This window comes from Marmota monax, unplaced genomic scaffold, assembly GCF_021218885.2.
Source record: "Marmota monax isolate L192 unplaced genomic scaffold, Marmota_monax_Labrador192_F-V1.1 WCK01_AAM20220418_F8-fsc00030, whole genome shotgun sequence".
Lineage (NCBI taxonomy): Eukaryota > Metazoa > Chordata > Mammalia > Rodentia > Sciuridae > Marmota > Marmota monax.
Window position 1 is genome coordinate 15,017,611 of NW_026691988.1, and position 27,849 is coordinate 15,045,459.

The window sequence follows — 27,849 nt, forward strand, 5'->3', positions numbered from 1 at the left end:
ATTAAAAAAATGATGCTACAATGATCAAATTATATTGACATATTGTTATCTATATAACAACGAATTCCACAATTATGTCTAATTATAATGCACTAAAAAGAAAGAAAGAAAGATGTTAAGAAAATTCTGTAAACATTATCTTTGGATATAGGTCCAAAAAAATTAGCAACGTCAGCAAACTGAGATGGGGTCATTTGAGGAGCATATGGAAGACTTAAAAAGAAAAAAATTGCCCTAACTAGAGACCCAGTTGCCTAGCGGGGGGGGGGGGCGTAACTCACAATTTCGGATAATCTGAATAAAGGGCACTGTGTTTGGGCAAGGCTTCATCGTAGCTTAGTAGCTTTCTCTCCCAGCTGCAGGGTTTGCTCCCGAAGCTGCGCAGGGAGCGCCGCACCGGGCCAGGCGGCTGCGGGCTGGGAGGGTGCGCAGGGCAGGCGCTGATTGACGGGGCGAGCGGTCAGGTGACCCGGCGCCACGTTCCCGGAGTGGGGCCCGAGGTGGCCGCCGAGGCCCGGTTAGGGACGAACCCGGAGCCGAAAGGCAGGTTTCCATGAACAAAGTTGCTGGGCCAGCGGCAGGACGGGAGAGCCGAGCGGGAGCGCTGGAGCCGCGCGGGCCGGAGGCCCAGACCTGCTGGGCCTCTTCCTGGGGAGAGCGAACCCCCGGGTGCCCGGACGCGAGCCCCTTTCCAGGGGCAGCGGCGCGCAGCCGATCGCTCCCGTGCCCCACCCTCTCTCTTCTGCCTCCAGCGCTCCATTCCAACAAAGGGGCAGGCCCGCGGCAGGGAGGAGGAGGAGAACGAGGAGGAGGAGGAGGAGCCGCCGGAGGAGCGAGCCGCTCTCGCGCACAAAGTTGTGGAGTCGCCTTTCCTCGGAGGAGAGGGACGGCCAGCGGTAGCCGCCGCGGGCTTTCTCCCGCCGAAGGGCGAGGAGGAGTCTCTGGTTCCCGAAGCCGATTGGGGAGCCGGGGGGAGCCGTGCCCCCCTTCTTTTGAGTCATCTCTGCAGACTGAAAACTCTGTAGTGTTTGGCAAACTTGGTGCCTGCGCGCCTGTCCCAGGTTTGCGCTTGAACTGTTTTGTTTTTGTTTTTGGCGGAACTACCCCGGAGGAAGATTGCACAAGTCAGGGGCTTTTCCAAATCGGGTGTCATTTTTAATTTTTTTTTCTCCTTTCGAATCTTGTCTGATCCTCCACATTTCATTTAAAAAAATCACCAAACAAAATAGCTCGCACTACCAAATTCACCCTCGTGCACATCCCCCGTTTACTACGACCCAAACCCTCCTAGAGGAGTCCGTGGTCCGCTCCGGACGCGCGGCGGCGGCGGCGGCGGCGGCGGGTAGGCGCGGTGGCCCGCGGGCGAGCAGGTAAGCCCATGCATTATTGAAGTCTGGGACTGGGTAATATGACCACAGCCTGCGAGGGAGTGGGGCGGGAGGTGGGAGGAGGTTGGACTTTTCTCCAGCTCTTTTGCCCGGGATGGGTGTCTCGAGCTCCTCCTAAGTCCCAAAGTCGGAGATGTAGCCAACTTTGGGGTGCACTTTCCTGGGAACCTCAGTTCGGCTTCCCTGGGAGGGGGAGAGAATGCCAGAAGCTTGAGGAGCTCGGGCTAGAAGGTCGTTGGAATCCGGACTAGCTGTGAAGGATTCAAACCCCTCCGATCGGCTCGGTGCTGCCGCCTTGTTCCCCCAGTCCTCCCCTCTGCTGCGGGAAGAGGGTCGCGTGTCCGTGCTTCGCGCGGAGAAGGGAGCTGGGCCAGTGATCTCCAAGAGGACGTGGCCTCCTAGGAGAGCCTGTCACACATACACACCCCGTCCCCGGGAAGGCGGGGCCCCGGCAGTGTCTGCTAGGAGAGGGTGGAGAGAGTGTGGTTTTGTAGTCAGTGGGCTGGGGAGCACTTCCCAGCCCGCCGCCTGGCAGGGGACGTGCTCGACCTCTGGGTGGTTGCTGCTCCAGAGGGTGGGGCCCCGGAAAGTGTGGCGTTCCCTGCCAGCAGCTCCGGAGAGGTTAAGGGACGGGGGTGCCCTATTGGTGGCTTGTCCCGCACAGTTGCCTCGCTTTCCGGACTCTTGGCATCCCTTGCTGCAACTGACAAGGTAATTCATTCCCTCTTTGGTCCGGGGTCCGAAGCTCTGGTTGCCCAAGGCCACTTACAAAACCCACAAAGCTCTAATTGTAGGCTGTGCAACTTTTGGAAGGCCTGTTGATAAAAGATCAAGCCTCATATTCCGAAAAGGACTCATTTCAGGGGGTTTTCAAGGGAGGGAGAAAACGTGTTCGATCTCCTAGAGCAGGGGGGGGGGGCCCGCACTTTTTTTTTTCCACATTGACTTGGAGAGCCTTGGGTGTAACTCCACGGCCCCAAATCCTGGGGTGTTCCTCTCTCCCAGACAGGGCGGCCTCTTTCCCAGTTTTCAGGTCACCTGGGTCACCAGGGCCTCGCGGGTCAGTGCGCTTGGGAGGGTCAGTGCACCGGTAGCCGCTGCCAGAGCGCACCAGGTTTAAGATGAGCCGGGTCCAGGCGGCTGCAGTCCCATACATTTTTTTTTTTTTTTTTTTTTTGGAACTTGCAGCGGTCTCTGTCACCTCCGGGCTGGCTGCGCATGGGATGGTTGCTGATGTGCGCTGGGTACGCAGGCTGCGGATAGCGCAGGGTCAGGCGAGAGCTGGAGGAATGTGAAGCTCTTCGGTACTTAAGGCGTCAAGGGTCAGGGTTTATGTGGGGCCATTCACCGGCCCTTTACCCGCATTTATGGGACTGATGAGACAGTTCTTGAACTCTCCTTTGGGTGTTTACCTCAAATTTATTGCTCCTGTAAACAGTATTAATCACAGTTGTATTAACCTTCCCTGGAGCGCTTCCGAGTGTGAATGGCAGTTCTTGGCCCTGAGAGATTTCTTTTACTATGCTTCAAGCTGAGCGGCAAACTTGTGTTCCCTTGGCTTCGCTTTTCCACGCTTTCCACTAGGAATGGTTTTGGTTCCTAGTGTAAATGAATAGTTTTTGCCCAAGGATGTAAATCGCGTTTCCATCATAATTGCACATCGTTGAAAATTCATTCATAATAGCACCTTGTTGAATGGTGCATTTTTTTACATTGTATATTTCCAAATTAAAAAAAAAATTAGGGGCCTGGGGTTGTGGCTCAGTGGTAGAGCGCTTTCCTAGCATGTGTAAGGCACTGGGTTCCATTCTTACATATAAATAAGTAAATAAAATATATAATAAAAATATATTTTTTAAAAAACTTAAAACATTACTTTTGGCTTTAAGGCCATCCACTGCCTTTTTAAAAACATTTAAAAAAACTTTTAAAAACATTTTATAACTTTATTTTATTTTTTTCCTATTTTGAATTTGTTTATTCTAATATGTTCTACATGACAGCAGGATGCATTTCAATTCATAGTACACATATAGAGAACAATTTTTCATTTCTCTGGTTGTTCACACAGTAGAGTCACACCATTTGTGTCTTCATACATATACCTAGGGTAATGCTGTAATGCTGTTCATCTCATTCCACTATCTTTTATTTATTTTTTATGAGGTGCTGAGGATCAAACTCAGTGCCTCATCTGTGCTAGGCAAGTGCTCTACCACTGAGCTACAGCCCCAAGCCCCATCTACTGCCTTTTAACTTTAGGTTTATTGGCACACTGTTGCCTTCTGGTCCATATGACAGAAAGAAATGTTCTGAAGGAAGACTTGGTGAATGTAGTAGAGTGGAGTGAATTGGTTTGTGGGAAACCCCTGGCTAAACTTTACAGAATGTCATTTCAAGGGAGGGGAAACATAGGCCAGTGGTAACAATAAATTACAATTGTGTAAGGCTTAAGGCTTCTAGAGCAATGTCCCACTCAATCCTTCTCAATTTCCCTCCTAGCTTTGTGTGGAGAATGGCATTAGCTCCCTGAACACACGGGTGGAAGTGGAGGGTCACACTGGGACACATTGTTTGTGGTGAAATCTTAATTTGGTCTCCTGACAGCCAATTATGAGTTGCTGCAGCATTTCGCCATTTTTTTTTTTTTTTTTTTTGGCCTCTGTAACTTAATCTGGAGTCATTGAGCATTAGTGGCAACAAGTGACATTCAGTGACTGTTACTCAATTATTAAATATCTGCTTTCTCCTTCTTCCCATTCATTTCTGGCCCTTGATCACCTTTTCTGCTGTATTTTTGCAGCATATAAGTAATTTTTATTATTAAGCAAAAATTTGACAAATTAGCTTTAGGGTGGCAATGAGTGGTATTACTGGTTTTGCACAAATGAAATAAAAGTCCCAAGTAAACAATTTACTTTTTTCTTTTATGGTGTGGAAAGTCTCTGAGCAGCCTTGACTTGGAGACCCTTGGATAAGACCAGTTGTGAAAAAGAACATTAGATGTATCTCTCAAAGGGACTAGTTTTACCCAGGAAAGAAATCTTTCTCAGGAAAACTTGATTTTCCATAATAAAAATTTTTATATATTCTTCTGAACAAAGTTTTTGGTTCTTGAATATACTAAAATACACTTGAGAATTTAACAAGTCTTTTACAGTTTTGTACCCGAAGAAAGGAAGTTAACCATACAATAATCCATAAATTTTTAGTACTGGTAAAGACATATAAAAAGTTAAAAAAAATTTATATTCTCATAAAAATCTGGCAGATTGATGATCAATCCACATATTCTTCCCTACTAGAGAGAAAATGGTTCTTAAAGCTTTAACAATTTACTAGTTTTCATCTACTTCAACCACTTTAATACTTAAAATTTTTTTCTAATGTAATTTTGCTCTTATGAATAGAATATACCTTTTTCCTGACTTGATCAGAAAAAAGTTATTATAGATTATATATGTCACATATAACCAAATAATACCATATGGCATAGTTCTCCAATATTACATTATAAAACAATATATAAAATATTAAATATTATATAATTATATATTTAAAAATAGTAATATGATGCACTCTGGAATTAAATGATTGCGTTGTCCAGTCCTGGGTAGCAGTATATCCTAATTCTGATATGTGTTTTAATATGTGGATTAATGTACATTATCTGCAAATGAACGTTTGAATGTGTTGACTGTTATAGTCTCAATTAAATGATTATCAGTTGGCATTGGGATATTCTTAAGGGGGTTATTATCAGCACAGAGGCAGATTGCTGAACTTAAAATTGAATTCTGATTCTTTTTGGATTGTTGGGGCAGTGTGTCCTGGGAAGTATTTGGGGCAGTCTAGTACTCTGATTATTGGAGTTCTTAGTGAAATGGCCATACTACAGGACAGAATATTCAGTTCTTTAGATTTAAAGATGCTTCTCACTTGGTTAACCAAGAATTAGGATTATTTTATCTGAGTGGTACCTATGTGCATTCAAATTCATGTGATGAACCTTCCAGAATAAAATCTATGTCAAGTGGACATACCATATAATGACCTAGATTTATATGTCTAATCCAGACCATTTCTGAGCTTCAGAACTGTATTTCCAACTGCCTTTAGTCATCTTCTCTTAGGTATTTTGGAGGCATCTCAAACTCAGCAAATCCAAACCACATTCATGATTTTTTCTTCTCACCAGCTGTCCTCCAGTGTTCCCCAGCTCAGTGAATGACTCACCGTCCACCTAATTGGCCATCCAAAATTGGGGAGTCATTCTGCACATTAGTATCCTCAACTTCTAAAATCCAATCAGTTCACAAATCCTACTGACCTTCTTTATTTAATACCCAAATATCCCACACAGAAAACTCATTTTTCTTTCTACCCACTGTTTATTGCCTAATGTTTAGGCAATAATCCTGCCCATATTATTATTATTATGATTATTATTTTTAGAGGAACTACCTAGATATTGATAAATAACACAATGTGGCCATTGTTTATTTATCTATTTTTTTTTTAGAGAGAGAGAGAGAATTTTTAATATTTATTTTTTAGTTATCGGCGGACACAACATCTTTGTTTGTATGTGGTGCTGAGGATGGAACCTGGGCCGCACGCATGCCAGGCGAGCGCACTACTGCTTGAGCCACATCCCCAGCCCTGCCCATAATATTATAATGGAAAGATTAGCACAATAAATATTCAAGTGCTCTTTAACTAGTTTCCTCATTTACTTTACAATGTTTACTTCCTCTCTTTGTGAGTGCGTATCTATGCACATATACATCCAAATACACATCAGTGTACATATTGATAGATCAATGCTGCCCTGATTGAAATTAAGTTGAAGGAAAATATTGTCATACTTCATTGTTAAATATTTCATCACATATCTCCTACAATCAAAGACATTCTCCTGTATAACACCACCATTAATTAATGTTGAAGAAATTTATTGCCTAATGTACACTCCAATTTCATATTTTTGAAATGATTTCCAAGATGTTTTGTTTTAAAATTTTATGTGCAATCAAGAATTGCATTTGGGACTGCAGATTGGTGCAGCCAATTTGGAAAGCAGTATGGAGATTTCTTGGAAAGCTGGGAATGGAGCCACCATTTGACCCAGCTATTCCCCTTCTTGGTCTATTCCCTAAAGACCTAAAAAGAGCATGCTACAGGGACACTGCTACATCGATATTCATAGCAGCACAGTTCACAATAGCAAGACTGTGGAACCAACCTAGATGCCCTTCAATAGATGAATGGATAAAAAAATGTGGCATTTATACACAATGGAGTATTACTCTGCATTAAAAAATGACAAAATCATAGAATTTACAGGGAAATGGATGGCATTAGAGCAGATTATGCTAAGTGAAGCTAGCCAATCCCTAAAAAACAAATGCCAAATGTCTTCTTTGATATAAGGAGAGTAACTAAGAACAGAGTAGGGTCGAAGAGCATGAGAAGAAGATTAACATTAAACAGGGATGAGAGGTGGGAGGGAAAGGGAGAGAGAAGGGAAATTGCATGGTAATGGAAGGAGACCCTCAGGGTTATACAGTGGAGGGGGTAGAGAGAGAGGAGGGGAGGGGAGGGGAGCGGTGGGGAGGGGGGAGGGTGGAGGATGGGAAAGGCAGCGGAGCACAACAGACACTAGTATGGAAATTTGTAAATCAATGGATGTGTAACTGATGTGATTCTGCAATCTGTGTATGGGGTGAAGGTGGGAGTTCATAACCCACTTGAATCAAAGTGTGGAATATGATATGTCAAGAAATTTGTAATGTTTTGAACAACCCACAATAAAAAATTAAAAAAAAAAAAAGAATTGCATTTGGTTGTTATATCTATTTAGTCTCCTTTAATCCACAAAGTTCCCCCTTCCTCAGAAAGTTTAGTTTTCTGGAAGTTGACAGTTTTGGAGTGACTAGACCATATGTTTGGAAAACCACCCACTGTCTAGATTTGTCTGCTCATGACGGTAAAACTTTGGCAAGAATACCATATAGATGATGTATTATATTTTCCATTGCATGGTATGATGTCCTCTTGTTGGTTAAATCAAGTCTGATTACTGGTCAAGGTAGGAATTTTTCCCCAACATATTATCATAAAAAATTTCAAATGTGTAGAAGAGTTGAAAGAAATTTTTACTCAGCATCTATATATCCATGGTGTAGATTGTTTAATTAGCATTTTGCATAATCCTGCTATAGTTTTTGCTGGTTCCCACATGTCACTGTGGTCCACCTACAAGTCAGAATGTCTTTATAAAAGGACAATCTGGCCATGCTTAAAACCATCTACTGGACCTCTAGCTTCTGAAGACTAGGAGCCTTGACCAGAAACCCTGTCTCTGGTCTTGCCTAACCTTCCTCACCTTGTTGCTCAGATACATTGCTTCCTGGCTGACTTCTCTCCAAAAGCACTTCACATGCTCCATTGGTCTTTGCACTACTTCACATGGAAAGCTCGTACTTTTTCTATTTCCCTTCCTGGCTATTTAATTTCTTCTTATCCTTAAAAACTGAGCTCAAGTATCATTTCTTCAAGAAAGCCTTCTCAATTGCCCAGGGCAGGTCGAATTCCTCTGCCATATGCTTCATTACTCAGTAATTCTCCTTTGTATGTTTGTAGACTATCAGTATTGTAAAGAAATAATTCATTGTATAATTAATTGCTTAGTATCTGTAAGTTCTATAATAATGGAAGCTGTGTTTCTTGTTGGTAATCAAATCCCCACTGTCTGGATCTGTGTGTCTTACACATGGTAGGCCCTCAATACATTTTTGCTGAAGGAATAGTTACTATAAATAACTGTATGTACCTATGTGTTTATATGTATGTGTGTGTGTATATATATATATATATATATATATATATATATATATATATTTGTGTGTGTGTAAGTGGATATTTTGGAGCTTGAAGGATCTTTTGAAAGATAGCTTCCTATCCTTTAGTTTATATACTTTAAAATATGCTTCTAGAATGTTCTCATCCCCTAAACTTATTTTTAAAAAATGTCTCAGTGGTATAAAGTACTATATAAATATAAGGGATTATTAATATCCTCTTAACAGGATACATATGTTTATGTGTGTGTATATCTATATCTATCTGTGTGTACATATGTATGTATGTGTGTATATCTATATCTAAGATAGATATAAATATACACACATACATACATACATATGTACACACACAAACAAATCAATGCTTTTTCTTTTCTTTTTAGGCATTGATGCCAGGCTGAACCACCAAACAAAGTAGAAAGTCTTAAAAAGGACTTGGGAAAGTCTTTGGATTGCACTGAAACTCAGCCAGGATGGCCAAGTATGGAGAGCACGAAGCCAGGTCCGATGATGGGCAGAATGAGTTCAGTGACATCATTAAGTCCAGATCTGGTAAGTCATGGAAGCCCAAGATAATTCTGGATTTTTATGCAGAAACTATTTAGAAGACATAGGTTTCTTGGCTTGTTTTGCATTGCTCTTGTGAGGCAAACTTCTTTTCAGAAACTTAATTCTGACAAATGACCATTAATTTGTCAAAGGTAATATAATGTCTCTGCGTTAATTTCTTGATCCAATTTTGTCTCATTGCATGTTGACTGGTATTGCTTGGTGAAACTGGTACTTGTAGCTAAATGCTGTTTGGGAATAAAACTGCCATTAAAATACAGAAACATGCCTCAGCATTTTCTTCTGTATTTTTGAAATTTGAAGGGAATTATATGCTTAACATAGGAAGTACCATCATTTCTGGGAGGAAGGATCTCCTAAAGGATTGATTCCATTAACAGTATGCTCACCTCCCATCTTTCTGGGTGGCTAGTGCTTGGCCAACAGGCACCCTACCTTCGCTCCCCTTTTGAACCTTCTCAAGGTACAGTGTTCCCCTAAATAACCAAATCAACTGGACCAAGACAGATGAACAGTTTTCATACAAACACTGGGGACCTCAGGATACCTCTCTTTCCCTAGTCTTATGTAACTGAGTGCTTTTTGATGCCGGCTGTACGAATGAATCAACTGGGGAGATTTTACAAATGCAGATGTGTTGGCTCTACTCCAGACCTATTGAATAAAAATTACTGTAATTTTTAAAAAGCTTCAATATGATTCTGAGACTGGCTTAAAGGGGAGATATTTTTGAGCAGGCAGGGCCTTTTGGAGCTTTGCAAATTACACAGAACTTTATGCTGGGTGTGAACACTATACTTAAGTAACTTTGAGAGTTACTTTGAGGTACAAAATTACATCCACTGTCACTTTAAAAAAGGAACTCAAAGCCTGTTTTGGCTATGTGAGCCATCCATATATTATGGTAGGAGCTTATTTCTTATTTGAAACTGCAGGTATATGCGCTGAAAATAAGACCTCATTCAATATTTTAGGATACACATTTCCCTCCACAATACCGGTGTTGGCTGGTTGGTAAAGATTTGGGATATTAGAGACTTTGCTGTAAATGTGTAAGTGGATATTTTGGAGCTTGAAGGATCTTTTGAAGGACAGCTTCCTGTCCTTTGGTTTATACACTTTAAAGTGTGCTTCTAGAATATTCTCATCCCCTAAACTTCTTCTTCTTCTTTTTAAAATGTCTTAGTGGTATAAAGTACTATATAAATATAAGGGATTGTTAATAACCTCTTAACAGTGCAGACTATATTCAGAAATATGTAAAGGTGATAAAGAGGAAAATGAAGGAGAGACTATTTATTTAATGTCTCCATATTGTTCATGTTTTATGAATTGTGAGGTGTTATGATCCTAGATAGTTTCATGAGTCAACTTCCGTTACACTAAGACCTTTGATATTTATTACTGGTACTTTGTCCATGTCCATTAAAGAGTAATTATGTAAGTTTAAAAATACTGGGTATAGATGATAAGCATATAAACTTCCAACATATTCTTTAAATTTAAAGTTGTTGTTTATGTGGGCTAACTCATACATTGTTAGGGGATGTTTTGGCAAAAATTATAACTTTTGTTTTTGGTGCTGAGGATTGAACTTGTTTTTAACAAGGTTATATTAATTAGTGAAGTAACTCTATTTTGAGAGTTTTCCCATAGGCAGTGCATATAAATGCACATTCAAGACATTGATCACAGCATTATTTATAATACAAAAAGTGAAAAACCATAAAAAACCCAATATCGGGGATTGGTTAGGTTATTATTGCTCAAAGTATTTTGAAAGGTTCTCAAGTTCTAAGGTTAATGTGTAATTCAAAAAGAATATCACAGTCACATAACTTGGAAATAGTGGTAGGCTTATTCTGTTTTTTTTGGGGGGGGCGTTGAGTGGGGAGGAATCAGGGATTGAACTCAGGGTCACTCGACTACTGAGCCCTATTTGGTATCTTATTTAGAGACAGGGTCTCATTGAGTTGCTTAGCGCCTTGCTTTTGCTGAGGCTGGCTTTGAACTCGCAATCCTCCTGCATCAGCCTCCCCAGCCGCTGGGATTATGAGCATGTGCCACTGTGCCTTGCTCACTCTGTTTTTTTACTGTAGTGCACTGAACAGATTATATAGAACCTCAATGGAGCTAATTAAATCAGTGTATACCCATAAAGAAGATTATGCATTCAAAAAAATTGATAAGGATATGTGTGTGGGCTGGGGATGTGGCTCAAGCGGTAGCGCGCTCGCCTGGCATGCGTGGGGCCCGGGTTCGATCCTCAGCACCACATACAAAGATGTTGTGTCTGCCGAAAACTAAAAAATAAACATTAAAAAATTCTCTCTCTCTCACTCTCTCTCTTTAAAAAAAAAAAAGAGTACATTGCTGGTGGGACTGCAGATTGGTGCAGCCAATTTGGAAAGCAGTATGGAGATTTCTTGGAAAGCTGGGAATGGAGCCACCATTTGACCCAGCTATTCCCCTTCTCGGTCTATTCCCTAAAGACCTAAAAAGAGCATGCTACAGGGACACTGCTACATCGATGTTCATAGCAGCACAATTCACAATAGCTAGACTGTGGAACCAACCTAGATGCTCTTCAATGGATGAATGGATAAAAAAAATGTGGCATTTATACACAATGGAGTATTACTCTGCATTAAAAAATGACAAAATCATAGAATTTACAGGGAAATGGATGGCATTAGAACAGATTATGCTAAGTGAAGCTAGCCAATCCCTAAAAAACAAATGCCAAATGTCTTCTTTGATATAAGGAAAGTAACTAAGAACAGAGTAGGGTCGAAGAGCATGAGAAGAAGATTAACATTAAACAGGGATGAGAGGTGGGAGGGAAAGGGAGAGAGAAGGGAAAATGCATGGAAATGGAAGGAGACCCTCAGAGTTATACAAAAGTACATACAAGAGGAAGTGAGGGGAAGGGGAAAAATAATATAAGGGGGACAAACGATTGTCAGTAGAGGGAGCAGAGAGAGAAAAGGGGAGGGGAGGGGAGGGGAGGGGAGGGGAGGGGGGATAGTAGAGGATAGGAAAGGCAGCAGAATACAACAGACACTAGTATGGCAATATGTAAATCAATGGATGTGTAACTGATGTGATTCTGCAATATGTATATGGGGTAAAAATGGGAGCTCATAACCCACTTGAATCAAATTGTGAAATATGATATATCAAGAACTATGTAATGTTTTGAACAGCCAACAATAAAAAATTAAAAAAAAAATAAGATGAAAAATATATAAAATTAGAAATGAACTTATTTTTGTTTTAGATAAAGCAATCTTTACCAATTGTGCCATAAACATTTAATTCTTCACTTCTATAATGTGAAAAAAAAATAAAAAAAAATAAAAATAAAAAAAAAAGATATGTGTGCATGTATGTGTGTGAGTACATGTATAAACATAGTAATTTGTTCTCAATATATTGTTAAAATATGTAATATGTGAATTTATTCTTATGAAAAATATCTTATAACAAAATTAGTGGGGTGTAAACTAAAATGTTAAAACTGATCATCTCTGTACTTTGGGATTATTATTTTTCTCTTTTTGTCTGTATGTATTTTCTAAAGCTCTTTGGCAACCTCTATTGCTTAATTATTGTATTTTAAAAGACTCTCAAATTGCCTGTAGTGTTTTAATGCCAAAGTTATTACTATTACTCTTTTCTTAAAAAGTATCTACTTCAAAACACATTGAAAATTTAGCTGTTGCATAGCTGAGATATGAATCTCATTCTTTTTGGTTGGATTATGTTGCAAAACCGAATAGATAAGTTTGGATTTGAATGAGGCTGTTAGTCTCAATCTTTCTTTCTGGGAAGATAGTTTAAGAATTTTTTAAAAGGTAAATTCTTTGCATACAGTGGTAATATGGTTCTCCAAAATTTATATATTATTAAGAGATTTAAAAAATTTAATACCATAGGCATCATCTACACACAGTATATATTTTTTAAAACATTATTCTTGAACATGGTCTGTGCTGAATTTATTGCTTTTTCCTTTTTTTTTTTTTTAAGGAAAGAATTGGGCTGTAGATAGAGCTCAGTGACAGAGCATGTGCCTGTCACGCACCAGGTGCTGGGGTCAATCTCCAGCAATGTAAAACAATAACAACAAACAAGTGAACAAACGAAAATGGAATATTTTCTTATTGGAGAATTTTGATTGTAATCCACTATTCTAGGTTTCTTCCTTTTGGGGTTTGAATGAGGCGGCAGGAGGAGAGATTGGGGTGGAAAAATGTAATGTCGAAAATATATTGACCAATTTAAAGTTTTGGTTTATGAAGATTCTTCTGTTCTCCCCAGATCCCTGAGTTTGGACAGTCTAAAAGCCTGGCATAATAAAATATATATGCATTTTGTGTTAAGTTATTGGGATTATTTATTGCCCTCATTCTGTCTTAGTTCGCTTCATGCTGTTTAAGGTTTTTTATGTTTAAAAGCTATTTCCACCATCTAAACAGAAATACGAAGCTATCAGGGATAGGTAATGGAATAGTTTCATGAATATAAAAGCCATATACTTCTTTATGGTTGTAGTACATTTACCCTGGATTTGAGTGAAGTAACTGGAAAGAATTTGATCTTTAATGATCAAGGATTGGAGATTGGGTAAAAGTAGGTTTTTCTCTCCTTTAAAGGCACATAGTCAAGTTTGTCATCAGTGACTATGTTATTGACAGCCTTAGCAGGCTTCAGAAAGCTTAACAAGGTAGTAAAGATTTTGAGACAGGAGGCCAAGAATAATAATTTTTTAAGTGAAATACATTGCCAGTGGAGTATGTGATGCATGAGCTTCTTCTTGGAACATTGTAAAATATGAAATAATACAAGGGTTGCAGATGCACATAAAATCAAAGAATGTCAGCCCTGCTGTTTCATTCGGTCAGTAACTAACCTACCTGAAAGCTAATAATAGAGACTTGTCATCCTCTCCTGTTCTCGGTGCTGTTGTGGAGAGTTTGAGCCCAAAGGGTAGCTCTTGGAGCTAAGAAGAGTGTGTCAGCAAGCTCCAAGTGGAGATTTGGACAGTTAGGGGTTTAGGTGAGAGAGGGCCGTGAAGTGGTGGGGTGCACTCTACATTGTGGTACCATGCACCCTTTAAAAAGCCTTGGACAGAAAGCTGGAGTGTCTCAGTGGTATCATTTCTTTCTTCACTTCCTGTATTCTTGTCTAATCCTGGGATAATTGTTGAGGGAATTTAGAAGCCATATAAATCATGCCTTTGACAGGGCACCTTGCTGCTAATGATGGGATGACACTGATGATGATGATCGTGAGATTCTAGCATCTTCTACTCGTTTTATTGTATTTGGTAGTAAGGATTGAACCCACAGGCATTTTACAACTAAGCCACATCCCCAGGCCTTTTAAAAAAATATTTTATATAGAGACAGGATCTTGCTTAGGGCCTCGCTGAATTGCTGAGGCTGGCTTTGAACTCTTGATCCTCCTGCTTCAGCCTCCCAAGCTGCTAGATTACAGGTGTGCACCATGGTGCCTGGATTTTGTTTACTTCTTTTTTAATTTAGCATCTTACATTTACTGGACACATGCTAGGAGCAGATATTCTGCTCAGTGTTCAATTTTTACAACATTGTTTTAAAGATGACAAACACCAGCTATACAGAAGTGCTTTGCTGCACTGGCCTTCTTTCATTTTCTTGTTAGTGCCTGCCCCCGGGGCCTTTACACATACCACTTTCCTTCATCTTTGTCTGATGCCTTTGGATCTAGGCTTAAGTGTCATCTCCTGAGAGATCTTCCCAGCTGGCTTTGGAAAGCAGCTCTCCCAGTCACTTTTTTTTTTATTAATTTATTTGTATTTTTTAAAAAATTATTTATTTATTTCAATTAGGTATATATGACAACAGAATGCATTTTGATTGGTTGTACACAATTGCAGTACAACTTTTCATTTCTCTGGTTGTACACGATGTAGCATCCCACTATAGGTGCAGTCATACATGTACTTAGGGTAATAATGTCCATGGAGCTCCACCATCTTTCCTACCCCCATGCACCCTGTCCTCTCCACCCTCCCCTTTGCCCAATCAAAGTTTCCCAGTCACTCTTGACTGCACCACTACATTTAAGTTTCCTGTGTTCTTATTGCCGTCTGGTGCTTTTCTTGTATGATGTATTGGTTAATATCCTTCCCACTAAGAATTTAACCTCACAAGAGCAGGGACCTAGATCTCCCTGGTACCAAGCCCAGTGCCCAGCTCAAGTAGGTGAACAATAAATGTTTATTCAATAAAAATTGCTCCAGAGCTTGAAAACGTCAGAGATGGGATTAGATGGAGGTGTTGTGATTTCAGAAACTCTGCCTTTGACCTCTGTGTAGTACTCAGTCTTCTAATTTACAAGGCAGTTGATTCTGTTGATGTTGGTGGTTCTTCATTTTGTATTTGTCCCTTGCAAATTTGTCCTGTATTAACTGTATCTAGACAGTCTTTCTGCCTTTTCCTTCATAGTTTCCAAAGTTGGGCTGAGAGGCAGAGCTTCTCTAGGTCCCTGATTGGCCTCATAGCCCTGCCAAGGGAGGGACAGTTGTAAGAGACAGAACTGCTCCTTCTGGGCCTGTTGAGGTCTTCCTTGATTTTTTTTTAAAGATGTTTATTTATTTTTTTAGTTGTAGTTTCACACACTAAATTTATTTATATGTGGTGCTGAGGATCGAACCCAGGGCCTTGCACGTGCTAGGCGAGCGCTCTACCACTGAGCCACAGCCCCAGCCCTTCCTTGTTTTTTGACATTGGTTTCTGTCATTCTCTGTTGAGAGGTGGCAGAGGGGAAGATACCAGAGAACAGGCAGTCCTTTGGCTGAAATAGAGAAACTGATAATCTCTTTCTGACGTGAATTCCCTTTTCTCTTTTCCTCTAACTGTTGCGTAAAGTTTTTAACTGGCTGGTAGAAAAGGTAGTGGATTTCAGATGTCCTAACATTTGGCACAGGTTAAGCCCTGGTCTGATGCCCAGATAGGTAACTGTGGTATTGAAAGAGTTGATAGAGGAGTGTGGGAAGAAGAGAGGCCAGTGAAATCAGACAATTCTTTAATACAGACTATTATACCTGGTTACATTTATAGCAAGCCTTGTGGAAGTATGCTGTGTTTACAATAAAGTAAAATCATCTAATAAGATTCAGTGTGATGCAAATTATGTGGAAGATGACCTTTGTTGACCTTGCAGAGCTCTTTCTTTAGGAAAAGAGGGTGACTGAGTGGTATTTAGGGAGTCATTGGTCTACTTCTCTCTCTTAAGTTTAAAAAAGCATCTATGAGGGTATTTTTCTAAATAGCTTAAGGGACTGTGAAAAATAACTCATTTTTCCTCCTAAAGCTTTACTGGGCTGGAATTCCTGTGCTTTAAAGGCATGTCTTTGAGTAGGTTTTTTTTTTCCATGAGCCCTAGGGATTTGTGGTGATGGACAGGAACCCTGGTGGAAATTCAACTCTGGTGGAGGAGAGCAGCTATTCTTGTAATGCCTATAAAATTCTTGTCCATATTGTCACCACATTATGCTGAAGCAGTGCAGTCGTAAGAAAGTTTTCTGTATTAATGCGATTCTCATGACCTGTTACTCTGACGGTGAAAGCTGCAGAGACGATAGATCCATTCACAACCGGAAAATGTGAATTGCTTAGAATGATTCTAAGCAAAGGAAGTGCATTAATTATAGAGACAGAATGGAAAACTCAATTTTATTGAACCTCATGTGAACCCAGAAGTTTGCACTAGATGCTGATATGATGATTTTTTTTCTGGGAACAAGGGAACATACACGCTCATTTAACAGTTGTAAATATTAGTTAAAATTTAATCTAAAGCAATGAAGAAAGGGGACGCAGGTGGTTTTAGATGCATTGGCCAGATTTTTTCCCCCTTAAACTGTGTGTGGAGGAGAAGCATTTGATATTATTATCCTGTTTATCTTTTCGTATGCCTGAACTGCTTGATAAGAACTACACTCAATCCAACATTTATACTGTGAGTCAGTGTGAGTTTTTAATGTATATTTTCTCATGAGATGATAGCTTCTGGACCCAGGAATGGAAAGTGGGTTTCTCTCCTTTCACTTTTGCTTGCTTTATTTCTGGATTGACCTGTCACCTCCAGGAGGCAGATATAGCTTCTGGCTTCCATGTATGTCTGGTCCTCAATTTGTGCCTTTGAATTAATCACCAGATACCTAAGGTTTATTTGTGTCATGTGGGGCTTCTCTATCAGAAATGTGTTCACTTGTCCCAGTTAATAAAAATTGTTTATATATACTCATCTGGCAGCTAATGTTAAGGTGTGGGGTGGTACAATTTTTCATCAGTTTTGGAAATTTGGTTTCTTAAAAAAATTACCAGTTCTATCATGGCAGTTGAGCTCAATGATACAAAAAGCACAAGAATAACAACTGATTGATCGATATTTTCAAATTTATGTTTTTTTGTGTGTGAGTGTGGGCTGTCTGGCTGGCAATTATTATTTGTGTCCAGTTTGATAATTTTAACAATTATGTAACAAAACCTTTTTTTCAAAGAGTTGGGGAGAAAAAAAAAACACATAATGACATTTCTGATATAGCAGAGAAGTCCATTAAAAAAATATGATTTTGTGTCTCTGAAGTGATACAGCTTTTATCTGTTTAGGTCTTCTGTAATTCCATAGAGTTGATATTTGTAGGGGCTGAGGTTGTGGCTCAGTGGTAGAGTGCTTGTCTCACATGTGTGAGGCCCTAGGTTCAATCCTCAGCACCACATAAAGATAAATAAAATAAAGGTATTGTGTTCATCTACAACATATATATAACATATAATTTGTAAATTTCTTCAATTTTGTTTTCTAAATAAGATTTTGGTATATGGTATTACATGAAGAGGATTGTGGGGTGAAATACATATTGAGGTTGACTAGTTCTCTTGTTCCCATAGATGATGTGAGTGGCATTATCTAACATTAATTCCATAATTACATAGATTTATGCATATGTTTTTATTTTGAGTTTGTCATGTATGGAATTCCTAACTCAGGCTGTATGTTGGAAGTGACCTTCTGGATTCTGACTCACTTAGGTGGGATGGGGTCTTGGCATTAGGAGGTTTTTTGTTTGTTTGTTTTGGTACTGGGGATTGAACTCAGGGCATTCGACCACTGAGCCACATCCCCAGCCCTATTTTGTATTTTATTTAGAGACAGGGTCTCACTGAGTTGCTTAGCGCCTCGCTTTTGCTGAGGCTGGCTTTGAACTTGCAGTCCTCGTGCCCCAGCCTCCTGAGCCTCTGGGATTACAGGATTACAGGCCTGTGCCACTGCACCCAGCTACATCGGAGTTTTAACAAGTCCCCTGGGTTATTCTCTCTAGCATTGTTGGTTTATACACAAGAAAGGGAGGTTTGACACTCTGAATCAAAGTAAAAGTAGTCTGCATTTCAGAGGAGCAAGGAAAGTTATAGTCAAATGTTTATGATTTTTAAAAAAACTTGTAAATACTTTCCTTTAAACAATTTAAAAAGTTAATGGATGCTTTTTCTTGGTCCCGGTGTTTTGAAAGTTGTGGTTTATGCTGAGTGAAGGTAAAACCACGGAAAGTGGGTCAGGAGATTGCAATGTGGGGCTGTTTCTTATTGTGGCCCATTGAACCAGAAGACGTCACGAGAGTATTTCAGACTGGAGTATTTCTTCATTGAGTTCCTCAGTTGCCACCTCAGTGTGTTAAGCCTCTACCTCCTGGGAGTCTAACGTCTCATCCTGGGTTCTTTTCCTAGGTAATACTTGAACATGGAGTTCTGATCAATTCATTGTAAAGCTTCGCATGTGCATTTCCTAAGACATCATTTGCAAGACATGTGTTTGTAACTTGTGGTAGGAAAAAAAATTCTCCCATTTACACTCTGTTCAAATTTTCTTATCTTAAGTTCAGGGAAAAGTATATTTTCCTCCCTGTTTTTAAAATTCTGGGTGATTTCTGGTAATTTTAATATAACTATGCTTCCTTTTGATATGAAATAATTTGTCTATCATTCTTTTAAAATAAGTGAATTTAAAAAGATGAATGATGATTTTTAAAAAAAAATATTTATTTTTTTAGTTGTGGTTGGACATAATACCTTCATTTTATTTATTTATTTGTTTATGTGATGCTGAGGATCTAACCCAGGGCATCGCATGTGCCAGGTGAGTACTGTACCACTGAGCCACAACCCCAGCCCGAATGATGATTTTTATGCTAAAGATGAACTAAGGAGTTAAGTGGCTCAGAGACCACCATGGCAAGTACCCTAGGGGTCCGGATGTCCTTACGGTTAGTTAGCCAAACTGAGCTAAACCAAACCAAACCACAAACCCCAAATCTCTTACAGACCTTGGGTTATTTGCAGGTACCTTGGGTCTGATTTCTTTGAAGGCACAGGAAGGGATTTTAATTTCTTCATTGATTCAACAACCTTCAGGGTAATTTGAGATACACATTTGCTTCTCTTTATGTCAATGTGTGGGACTGGAGATCACATTTTAGAATTTAATGGGATCTGTTCCTGAGACAGACTTAAGATTGGGAATCTAAAAAGGAGCACCTGGTGGAGCCCACTTGAGATGATGGTTTATGTTGGATCAAGGATTTTTGTGAGATGTTGGCCATCTTACAATGTGGGGGTAAGTTTTAAAGAAAAAGGAGGAAGTTAACTGGTAAAATCTACACCTCAACACATACACTTACACGTGACCCATTTCTCAAAGTGGATTGTTATCAGTTTTGAAATTTTATATTGTCTTCTAAATTTTAGCAAGCAGTTATCAACTGGATGGGAGAGTGTCTTCCTTCCTTCCTTCCTTCCTTCCTTTTCTTTCCTACTGGGGATTGAGTGCAGGGCCTTGTGCGAGGGAGGCCAGCACTCTGCACTGAGCTATTTCCCCAGTCCCGCCTGACTTTGAGTCTTATTTGATGTCAAAGTCTCCTGGTCTTACCCCAAAGCCCAGCTTCTGGGGCACTTGTAAATAAAACTCTGTATGTGTTCTAGTTTACTGCTACCACATGAGATCCCTTTAAATGTTTAGACATACTACAGAATGGAGAAATGTTAACTTCTATGTTTTTAAATGTGGTATTGAGGGTCAGTTCCATAGCATGTGACATGTTAGACTCTTAATTATATATAACTCCCATTATAAGACTAACTGTATAGAAGAATGAGTGGACTTGAATTATTTTTAACTTGCATGTGCATTTCAAGAGATGCTACCAGTTATGTTAGGAGGGTATCCATATTTGGAGAGCATACACATGTGTATACACTTTCTATCTGTCTCAGGGAAACCTTGTGCATTTGGGGCAGGAAAAGTGTTATTCCGGGGGCATCAGGGCAGACAGCCCAGGGAGGAGAACTCAGTGTGCCGACTTTAGTTGTTTATTTTTTGGTGCCCGATATTGAACCCAGGGGCTCTGTAACATTGAGCCACATCCCCAGCCCTTTTTATATTTTATTTTGAGACAAGGTCTCCCTGAGTTGTTTAGGTCCTCACTAAGAATTGCTGAGGCTGATTTTGAACTGGCGATCCTCCTGCCTCAGCCTTCCCAAGCTGCTGGGATTACAGGTATGCATCACCATGCCCAGCACTGTGCCAACTTTAGATGAGACATTTAAGGCAGTGTAAATCCATCCTACCTTTCTAGCATCATTGCCCCTCACCCCCATCTCACATTTTGTCCCCCACACCACTGTTAAGAGGCCAGCAGGGTCATGTGAAGACCATCCGTGGTCATTCTCCTGCTTCTGCTTGTTTTGGTTTCTGTGCCTGGTTCTTCTCTCCGCCCTATGATTTAGAAACCTTCATCCTTGGAACATCAGCATAAATGCCACAAAGCTTTTTTCTCTCTGATCACTGTGCCAGTATTGATCTTTCCTTCTTGTTCACTCTTTATTTCTATTTTCGGTTCTTCTGACTTTTGGATATGTGTGTGTTTTCCTCATTTGAATTTTTTGATGTCAGCATTTGGCTGAGTCTACACACACAGTAAGTGCTCAATAAAGGCTTACTGGGATCTTTTAATGGTTTTGCAAAATTAGATGAGTGTGCATACATCTTATTAGTCCAGCCAATGGTTATTGCCCAGACACTGTTGCTAGATGCTCGGTGCAGAGGTGAGCAAGACACATTTCTCTTCCTGTTGTGCACTCTGGCGCAACAGACTGATGGAAATGGAAAGCATAAACAGATATTTTTGTGCAAAAATCAGTGCATTATATAAAAGGCAGCGAAAACATGGTAGTAAGGACAGCTCTTTCCTGCGGGAGGGAGGGTAGGGTGAGTAGGAGAGGACCCTAACAAGGGGAATTTGAGGTGGGTCTTGAAAAAGGCATAGGAGGCAGGCAGGTGGACAGTGGGGGGGAGAACATTATAGCTGATGGAAAAAGAACAGCGTGTTTTGAGTCAGTAGATGGTACTTGAACGTGGCTGGAGTAATGGGGGTGATGGGAGAGCTTAGAGTCAGATTTTGAAAGTTGTTTAGAGCAGACTAAGGGAGTCACTACAGGTTTTGAAGTGGGTTAATGAGTGGCTCATGACTGTTTATCAGACAGAAAACTTGGGTGGCAGCATGAATGATTAATATAGAAGGCAGAGTTTTGGAGAGAGGCCTGGAGCAGGTAAAACTGTGGTTAGAGTAAATGTTGAGGTTGGAGCTTTTGGGGACTTGGGCAGAGTGGTCCAGGTGGAGGTGGAGTGAGGGAAGGGTTTGAAAGACGGATAGCAGTTAGTAACAGCATGTGTAAAGCCTCAATGTAAACTTCATCTTTCTGGCACTTGTTTTATATCTTTCATTTAGGCATATCGTTTTTCAAATCGTACTGTAGCTCAGATTTTCAAAACTAGTTAGGATCTTTTCCCTCCGATTCGATTTTCTTAACTTGATTTCCTTCTGAACATTTTAGAGTTATTTCTACTCCTTAGTCAACTATTCCTATTTTTCTCACATTACCTTTTGGTCAATTTATGGGTGAATTTAAATTGGATTAAGTTTTGAGAGTATTTCAATTTTTTTCTATACACATTATGAAAGATAGGTTATACTTTATGAAAAACTAGACTAAATAAAAGGAGAAAAAAAAAGAGAAAGCGTGTTCATGTTTGGAAAGGTAGTAGCAAAGAAAGGTGATATTAATCTCGTTTCAAAGTGCAGATAATAGTCTTTAACAGAAGAAAATCTATATGCAAAAAGAGACTGGAAAACTATTTTAGTGCAACTTTAATTGAAGAGTAGAGTGTTTAATGTGATGCTGTGAAGATAATGTCATCCTGTATTAGTAATTCCAGCTTCAACAGAGAGGATAGAGTAAATGCAAATTAAAAATAAATTAAGAGCAGATGTTGGAAAATACCTTTCATTTAGGGAATAATTAAATGGTGGAAAGGTCATTGGAGTTTAGTCAATAAAGCTGGGGTGCTCAGAAATCATAATGATTCCTCCAGCAGATGCTTTACTCATTGTGGGGCTGTGCTGCAGAGGTTTTGGGAAGAGACTGCTATTGTCATGCTGTTTTTAAGTTTCATCTTTCCAATCCTTATAATCAACAATCTAAATTCTAGCATGTAAGCTGGTATTTCAGAAATGGTGGTTCCCTTTGCCTTTAAGAATAAACAAAGTTTCTTGGCTGAAAACTCTTACAAGCACTGTTGTGTTGTGTATTGGCGATTCCTAGGTTTTGTTTGGCAAAATGAACAGCATTGTGTCACCTCATCCTACTGTGGGTTAGGTACTTGGATCTGGATAGGGTGAACATGACATGAGTTCCAACTGTCCAGTGTCTGCCACATAAGGAGGACAGTTACAGAGGATTTTAAGAGGACAGAGGAAACAGGGAGGTATACAGTTCTAAAAGTGAAGCAGCACAGGTTGCCACTTGAGCTCATCAGAAGGGTATCTGGTACCCAGGAGCCTCAGGAAAGAGATCTTAGAAGAATGGATTATGTGAATTGAGATCTCAAGAGTTAGTACGAGGTAGAGAAAGCTTGGGGAGGTGGGGAGGGCTGAGGTAGAGGGAATTGATGGCAGATCAGAGATTTAGGGGTGATGATTGGGGATTGGACCCAGGGCCACTTTGTTTTGTTGTAGTTTTTAAATAGGGCACCATTGGATCCGCAAGGGCTTTGACACTGGGATGGCCCTCCAAAGGTTTTCCAGGTTGAGATGATGGTATTGAATCTTTGGACCCAGAGCTTGGTCCGTAGGCCTTGGCTGGCCCTGGGAAAGACGCGAGATGAAGGATTGGGTAAGGTAGCTATGCTGAGCTAGCTAGGGCTGTAGCCCAGGCCAGTAGCCAAGGAATGAAACATTGCCATGGGCCTGGAAGGCAGCTCTGTGTGACGAATCCCAAGATCCACTGCAGTCCTATTCCTGTGTCACTTTGTTATTATTATTATTTTTTTAAAAAACTAATCTCTAGGAACAGAATTCCATGAACTATACACACTCACGAGAGTGCACACCCAGTGTGTAAACATACCACCTGCCACACCATAAACCTTAACTACAGTACCAGGTCATACATTTACTGTTTGGTTTTTGGCAATTGGAGATGCCCTCCTTTCTCTGGGCCTTCCAAAACCAGGAGCTTATGTGGGGTTTGGAAGGCCCTGCCACCCCTGAAAGGCTTTAAGCAGAAGGTTGATCTGATTGGATTTGCCTACAGAGTCGAATTCTAGCTGTGTCATGGAGGATGGAGAGCACAGGTGTTGGTGCATGGCTGCGGTCCCAGAGGGTCATTGGGTGGCCATCACCGTTGAAGAGTAGGAGGTATTAGAGGCCTAGACTATGGTGGTGGCAGTGTGGGAGGGGGAGAGGGGAGGCTTTGAACGCTTTAGGTAGGAGATAGGTGCCCCAATGGTGGTAACAGGTGTGGTGGAGAGGGAGACAGCTGGAGAGGGAGACGCCTGGCTTTTGGCTTTAGCACCTGGTAAGTGAAGACATTCCGTCAGGGTTTTGAGGGGGAAGGGCAGTAATTGGGGTACTCGAGAGAGTTCATGGTGCCTGAGAAGTATTTAGGAGATACACACGTGTGACCCTCCCCCCACATCTTCTCACATGTATGAGATTGGGTTGGGCTGGGGTCAGTCTTTGAAAATTGGCAGCTGGAGTCTTGACTACTTTCCTCAGTAATTTGTGGGGATCTTTTAAAGATGTTACGAAAATTTCGTGTAGAATTGTGTTGTGGGTTTTATTTCTCTCTGTATTTTCTGGGATTTTTGACTGACCCTAAATTGAACCTCTGGAAGGGGGAACTTGAAAGGTGGTAGTTGGTGACGGTGGAAGATGGCAGAAAGTGGGTTTTGATTTTTTAATATTTTTGGCAGGTATGGATACATGACCCCTTCGTTGTCCTTATTTAAATGCCAGGGCCATAGGAAGGTATCTGGTAGGTAATATTCTGGTTAACTTAATTGGGGAACTTGGGGAAGATGAGGAGAGTTATCAATAAATGCCTGCGGTATCTATAAAATTTTTTACACTTGTCATTCTACACATTTTCTGGAAAAGTGTGTCCACAGCTTTGTTTATATTCTCAAAGAAAATCCATGAACCACTGAGAAGTTAAGGCTTAGGACAGGAAAAGTGGCCAATTATCATGGCTGTGTCCTCGGGGTGCTTCTGTCTTTTCTGATGGGAATTGAATTGGCAGTCTGGCATTCTGAGTGAGTTCAGGGTCTCACATTATTGCTGTCCTGCAAAGCCTGGGTCTTACTTTGCTTCTGGTATCTCAGAGCCAATTTTGAGCAGAGGATCTGATTGCTAGGATTAGGGTGAGTACACAGAGTGTGAAGGACAAAATTTGTGATAATGTTTGACCCAGTTTTGCATATAATGAATTTTTATTTGTTGATGAATCTTTCCCTTTTGTTGCTAAAAGTGGAAAATAATCAGACATAAATCACTAATTAACAGTCTGGTTCAGATTTTTTTTTTTAAATTAATGGAACCTAGGCTTCATCAAGTTCAGGTGGAGTGGGTATCACAATACTTTATGTTTTCTGACAAACAAAGGAAGTTTCTTCATCAAAAACGTGTGTCTGTTTGTCATGACCACCTTTCACAGTCCATCTTTTATCCCACTCCCTCATACTACCTGAGAGGGGGGCAGTGGCCCATATCAGACCAGATCCCCCAGCTTAACTCCTCTACCATCAACTTGCATTTCCAAACAAACCTCCTTGTTGAGATGTCCCTCCCTGTTGCCATGGCTCGCTGTCATTTCCCAGTGATTTCAGCTCCTGGTTCATTGTCATCTCTAAAGGTTACTCTTGTTTCAGTGATTGCAATGTAGACATAGATGATTCCTCCACCTCTTGGTTTCTTAAATTTCTCTTTCTAGTCATCTCATCTTCCACTCTGTGGTTATATCCCGCCATCATTGAAAATTGTGGCCTCTTCATAATCTGGGTTTTAAGTGTCCCACTTTCTACCCACCATGTCCTGTACTTCTAGATCATTTTCTCTTGTAAACTCAGCAACTTCTTGCTCTGGGGTCTCTAATCCATCAATACTTCTTACTACCTGATGCTGTCCCTCATCCTCTGCTGTCTTTCCTCCGTGGGCCCTTTCCTGAGATACCCTTGTCAATCACTCCTTTGTACATGCCTTCCATTTCCTCTCCTTTCTCGCTTCCTCATAGATGCCTCCCTTGTTTAAATCTAATTCTTCATCTTCCCTCTGTGAGTGCCATTGAAGAGAAACGTAAATGGGGTGAAACACACAATCCTAAATTCCTTGTCTCAGTGCAGTTCACGGTCTCAGGGGAGACCTGAGTGCTGCGTGGTGGTACCTCTCCCGGCACCCTGGGTGATCTTACGCACTGTCTCCTCTCTTCAGAAGCACTCACTGCCCATCCAGTCTCACAGCTGATGACATTGCCTGTTGTTCTAAGACAACTGAAGGAAACCCAAGAGGAATCCATATGCCCAGCGCCATAAGTGTCTCTAATTCCACATCAACCAGGATCCAAGGCCAAGGCCAGATAACCCCAGCTGTGTGTTCATGGTCTCCTTTGCTCTTTTCTTACTCAAGGACATTCCTCAGTGTCTTCTTTTTCCCCACCATTTCCTCAGTAGTGCATCCCTTCCATTTGCATGCAAACAAGTTTTAATTTTTCTTCTAACAAAATTTTGTTCTTGATCCTGTCTCTTCAGCTATCGTTCCATTTCTCCACTTTCCTTTCTGAAGGAGTTCCTAAAGCCAGGTGCCGTGGCACATGCCTGATAATCCCAGTGGCTCTTGAGGATGAGACATGAGGATCGTGAGTTCAAAGCCAGCCTCACGAAAGTGAGATGCTAAGCAACTCAGTGAGACCCTGTCTCTAAATAAAACACAAAATAGGGCTGGGGATGTGGCTCAGGGTTGAGTGCCCCTGAGTTCAATCCCTGGAATCCCCCGCCCTCACCCCCAAAAAAGAGTTCCTCGAGAGTTCTCTACACCAACACTTGTGATTTCTCTCCTTTCATTCTCTCAGAACCACTCAAGTCATGGGTAGTCCCTACCAGTCCACTAAAGCTGCTCTCATGGAAACCACTAGTGACCTCCATGTTGCATAACCCGGAAGTTGGTGGTTCTCAGTCCTCGTCTTCCTTGATCTTGGTAGCAACTTGGTTGGCCACTCCCTTCTTCATGGTACACTTTCCTCCCTTGACTTCTAGGAGGCTCCACATTCTCTTTTCTTTCTCCCATTTTCTTTTGGCTGACACTTCCTCTTAATGTTGGATTGGTTGGCTTGTTCAGGGCACAGTCCTTGGACCTCCTCTCTGTCACCCCTGGCTTACTGTCATCCACCAGTCTCCCAGCTTTCAATACCATCTGAAAGCAGGACTTACATTGCTCTCTCTGGCCCAGACCTCTACCCCTGAACTGCAGGCTTGTTTTTCCAGCTGTCCACTAGACATTTCTGTATGTATATTTAAGTCTTTTAAGTGTGAACTCCTAACTTCCCCTTAACCCAAGTTGATCCTGCTGTCTTGCCTGTCTCTTACAAAGGCAAACCGATTCTTTCAATTGCTCAGGCTTCAAATTTTGGAATCATCCCTGTGGTCCTTTCTTTCTGTTATACCCGCATCCAACTCATCAGCAAGCCTCTCTGTTTCTGTTTTCCAAATACTGTTTCTATAGAATCTCATCATGTTTGACCATCTCTGTAACCACCCTGGCTGAGGCCAGTGTCTGTCACTCTTGCTTCTTGCCTGGATTTCTTCAACAGCCTCTACGCGTCTACCTGTTTCCACCCTTGGCCCATGCTATCATCTTAACGTGTCCCCTAAATGTCATATGTTGGAAACTTAAACCCCAAATTCATGTGTTAATGGTATTTTGAGGTGGGATCTTTGAGAGGCGTTCTGGTCATGAGCATTCTGCCCTCATGAATGGGTGAATCCATTTATTGATTAATGAGTTATCTAGGGAGTGGCTTTGTTATAGTGAGCTTGCTTTGTTAAAGTGAGTTCTCTTTGGCAGACTCACTTGGTCTTATGAAATGATGCTCCTCTGCCACGTTAAAAAGCACTGAGAAAGTTCTCACTAGATGCTGAGCAGATGCCAGTACCATGCTCTTGTACTTCTAACCTCCAGAACTGTGAACTAAATAACCCCCTTTTTTCCCCATAAAGAACCCACTCTCAAGTAATCTGTTATAGCAGCAGAAAACAGACTGAGAGTACCCACTAAGACTAGTTTTAACCCAGATATGAAGATATCCCTAAAAGCAGTTTTAGATCATTCTAACCTAGGCTTACAACCTCAGTGACTCCCTGTTGGACATGTTATAAAAGCTAAAACTCTTTCAATCATCTGCCAGGCCCTGATGACACTGCTGAGCTCCATCTCCTGCAGTCCTTTGGGCTCTTGTACCCTACACATCTCCAAGTTCATTGTTTTGCCTGAGTGCTCTTCCTGCAGATAACCATCCATATGGTCAGCTCCCTCCTCTGGAGATCTGCCTGGTTACTTGGTTATAACAGCAAGCTCTCCTTTCTTTAGC

At 41.0% G+C, this 27,849-nt stretch overlaps 1 protein-coding gene across 2 annotated transcripts in view; it reads left to right on the plus strand.

Moving 5' to 3' along the window:
* Positions 1–1,091: 1,091 nt before the first annotated feature.
* Positions 1,092–27,849, plus strand: part of Utrn (utrophin) — a 513,444-nt gene continuing 486,686 nt past the window's right edge. Inside the window, exons 1-2 of one of the 2 annotated variants that reach the window (XM_046450838.2) lie at positions 1,092–1,370; positions 8,638–8,806. In XM_046450838.2, coding sequence (XP_046306794.1) covers positions 8,728–8,806 — 79 coding nt within the window. In that variant the 5' untranslated portion in view covers positions 1,092–1,370; positions 8,638–8,727. Of the gene's footprint in view, positions 1,371–1,910; positions 2,100–8,637; positions 8,807–27,849 lie in introns of those variants that run through there. The other variant, XM_046450847.2, reaches the window with a different exon arrangement.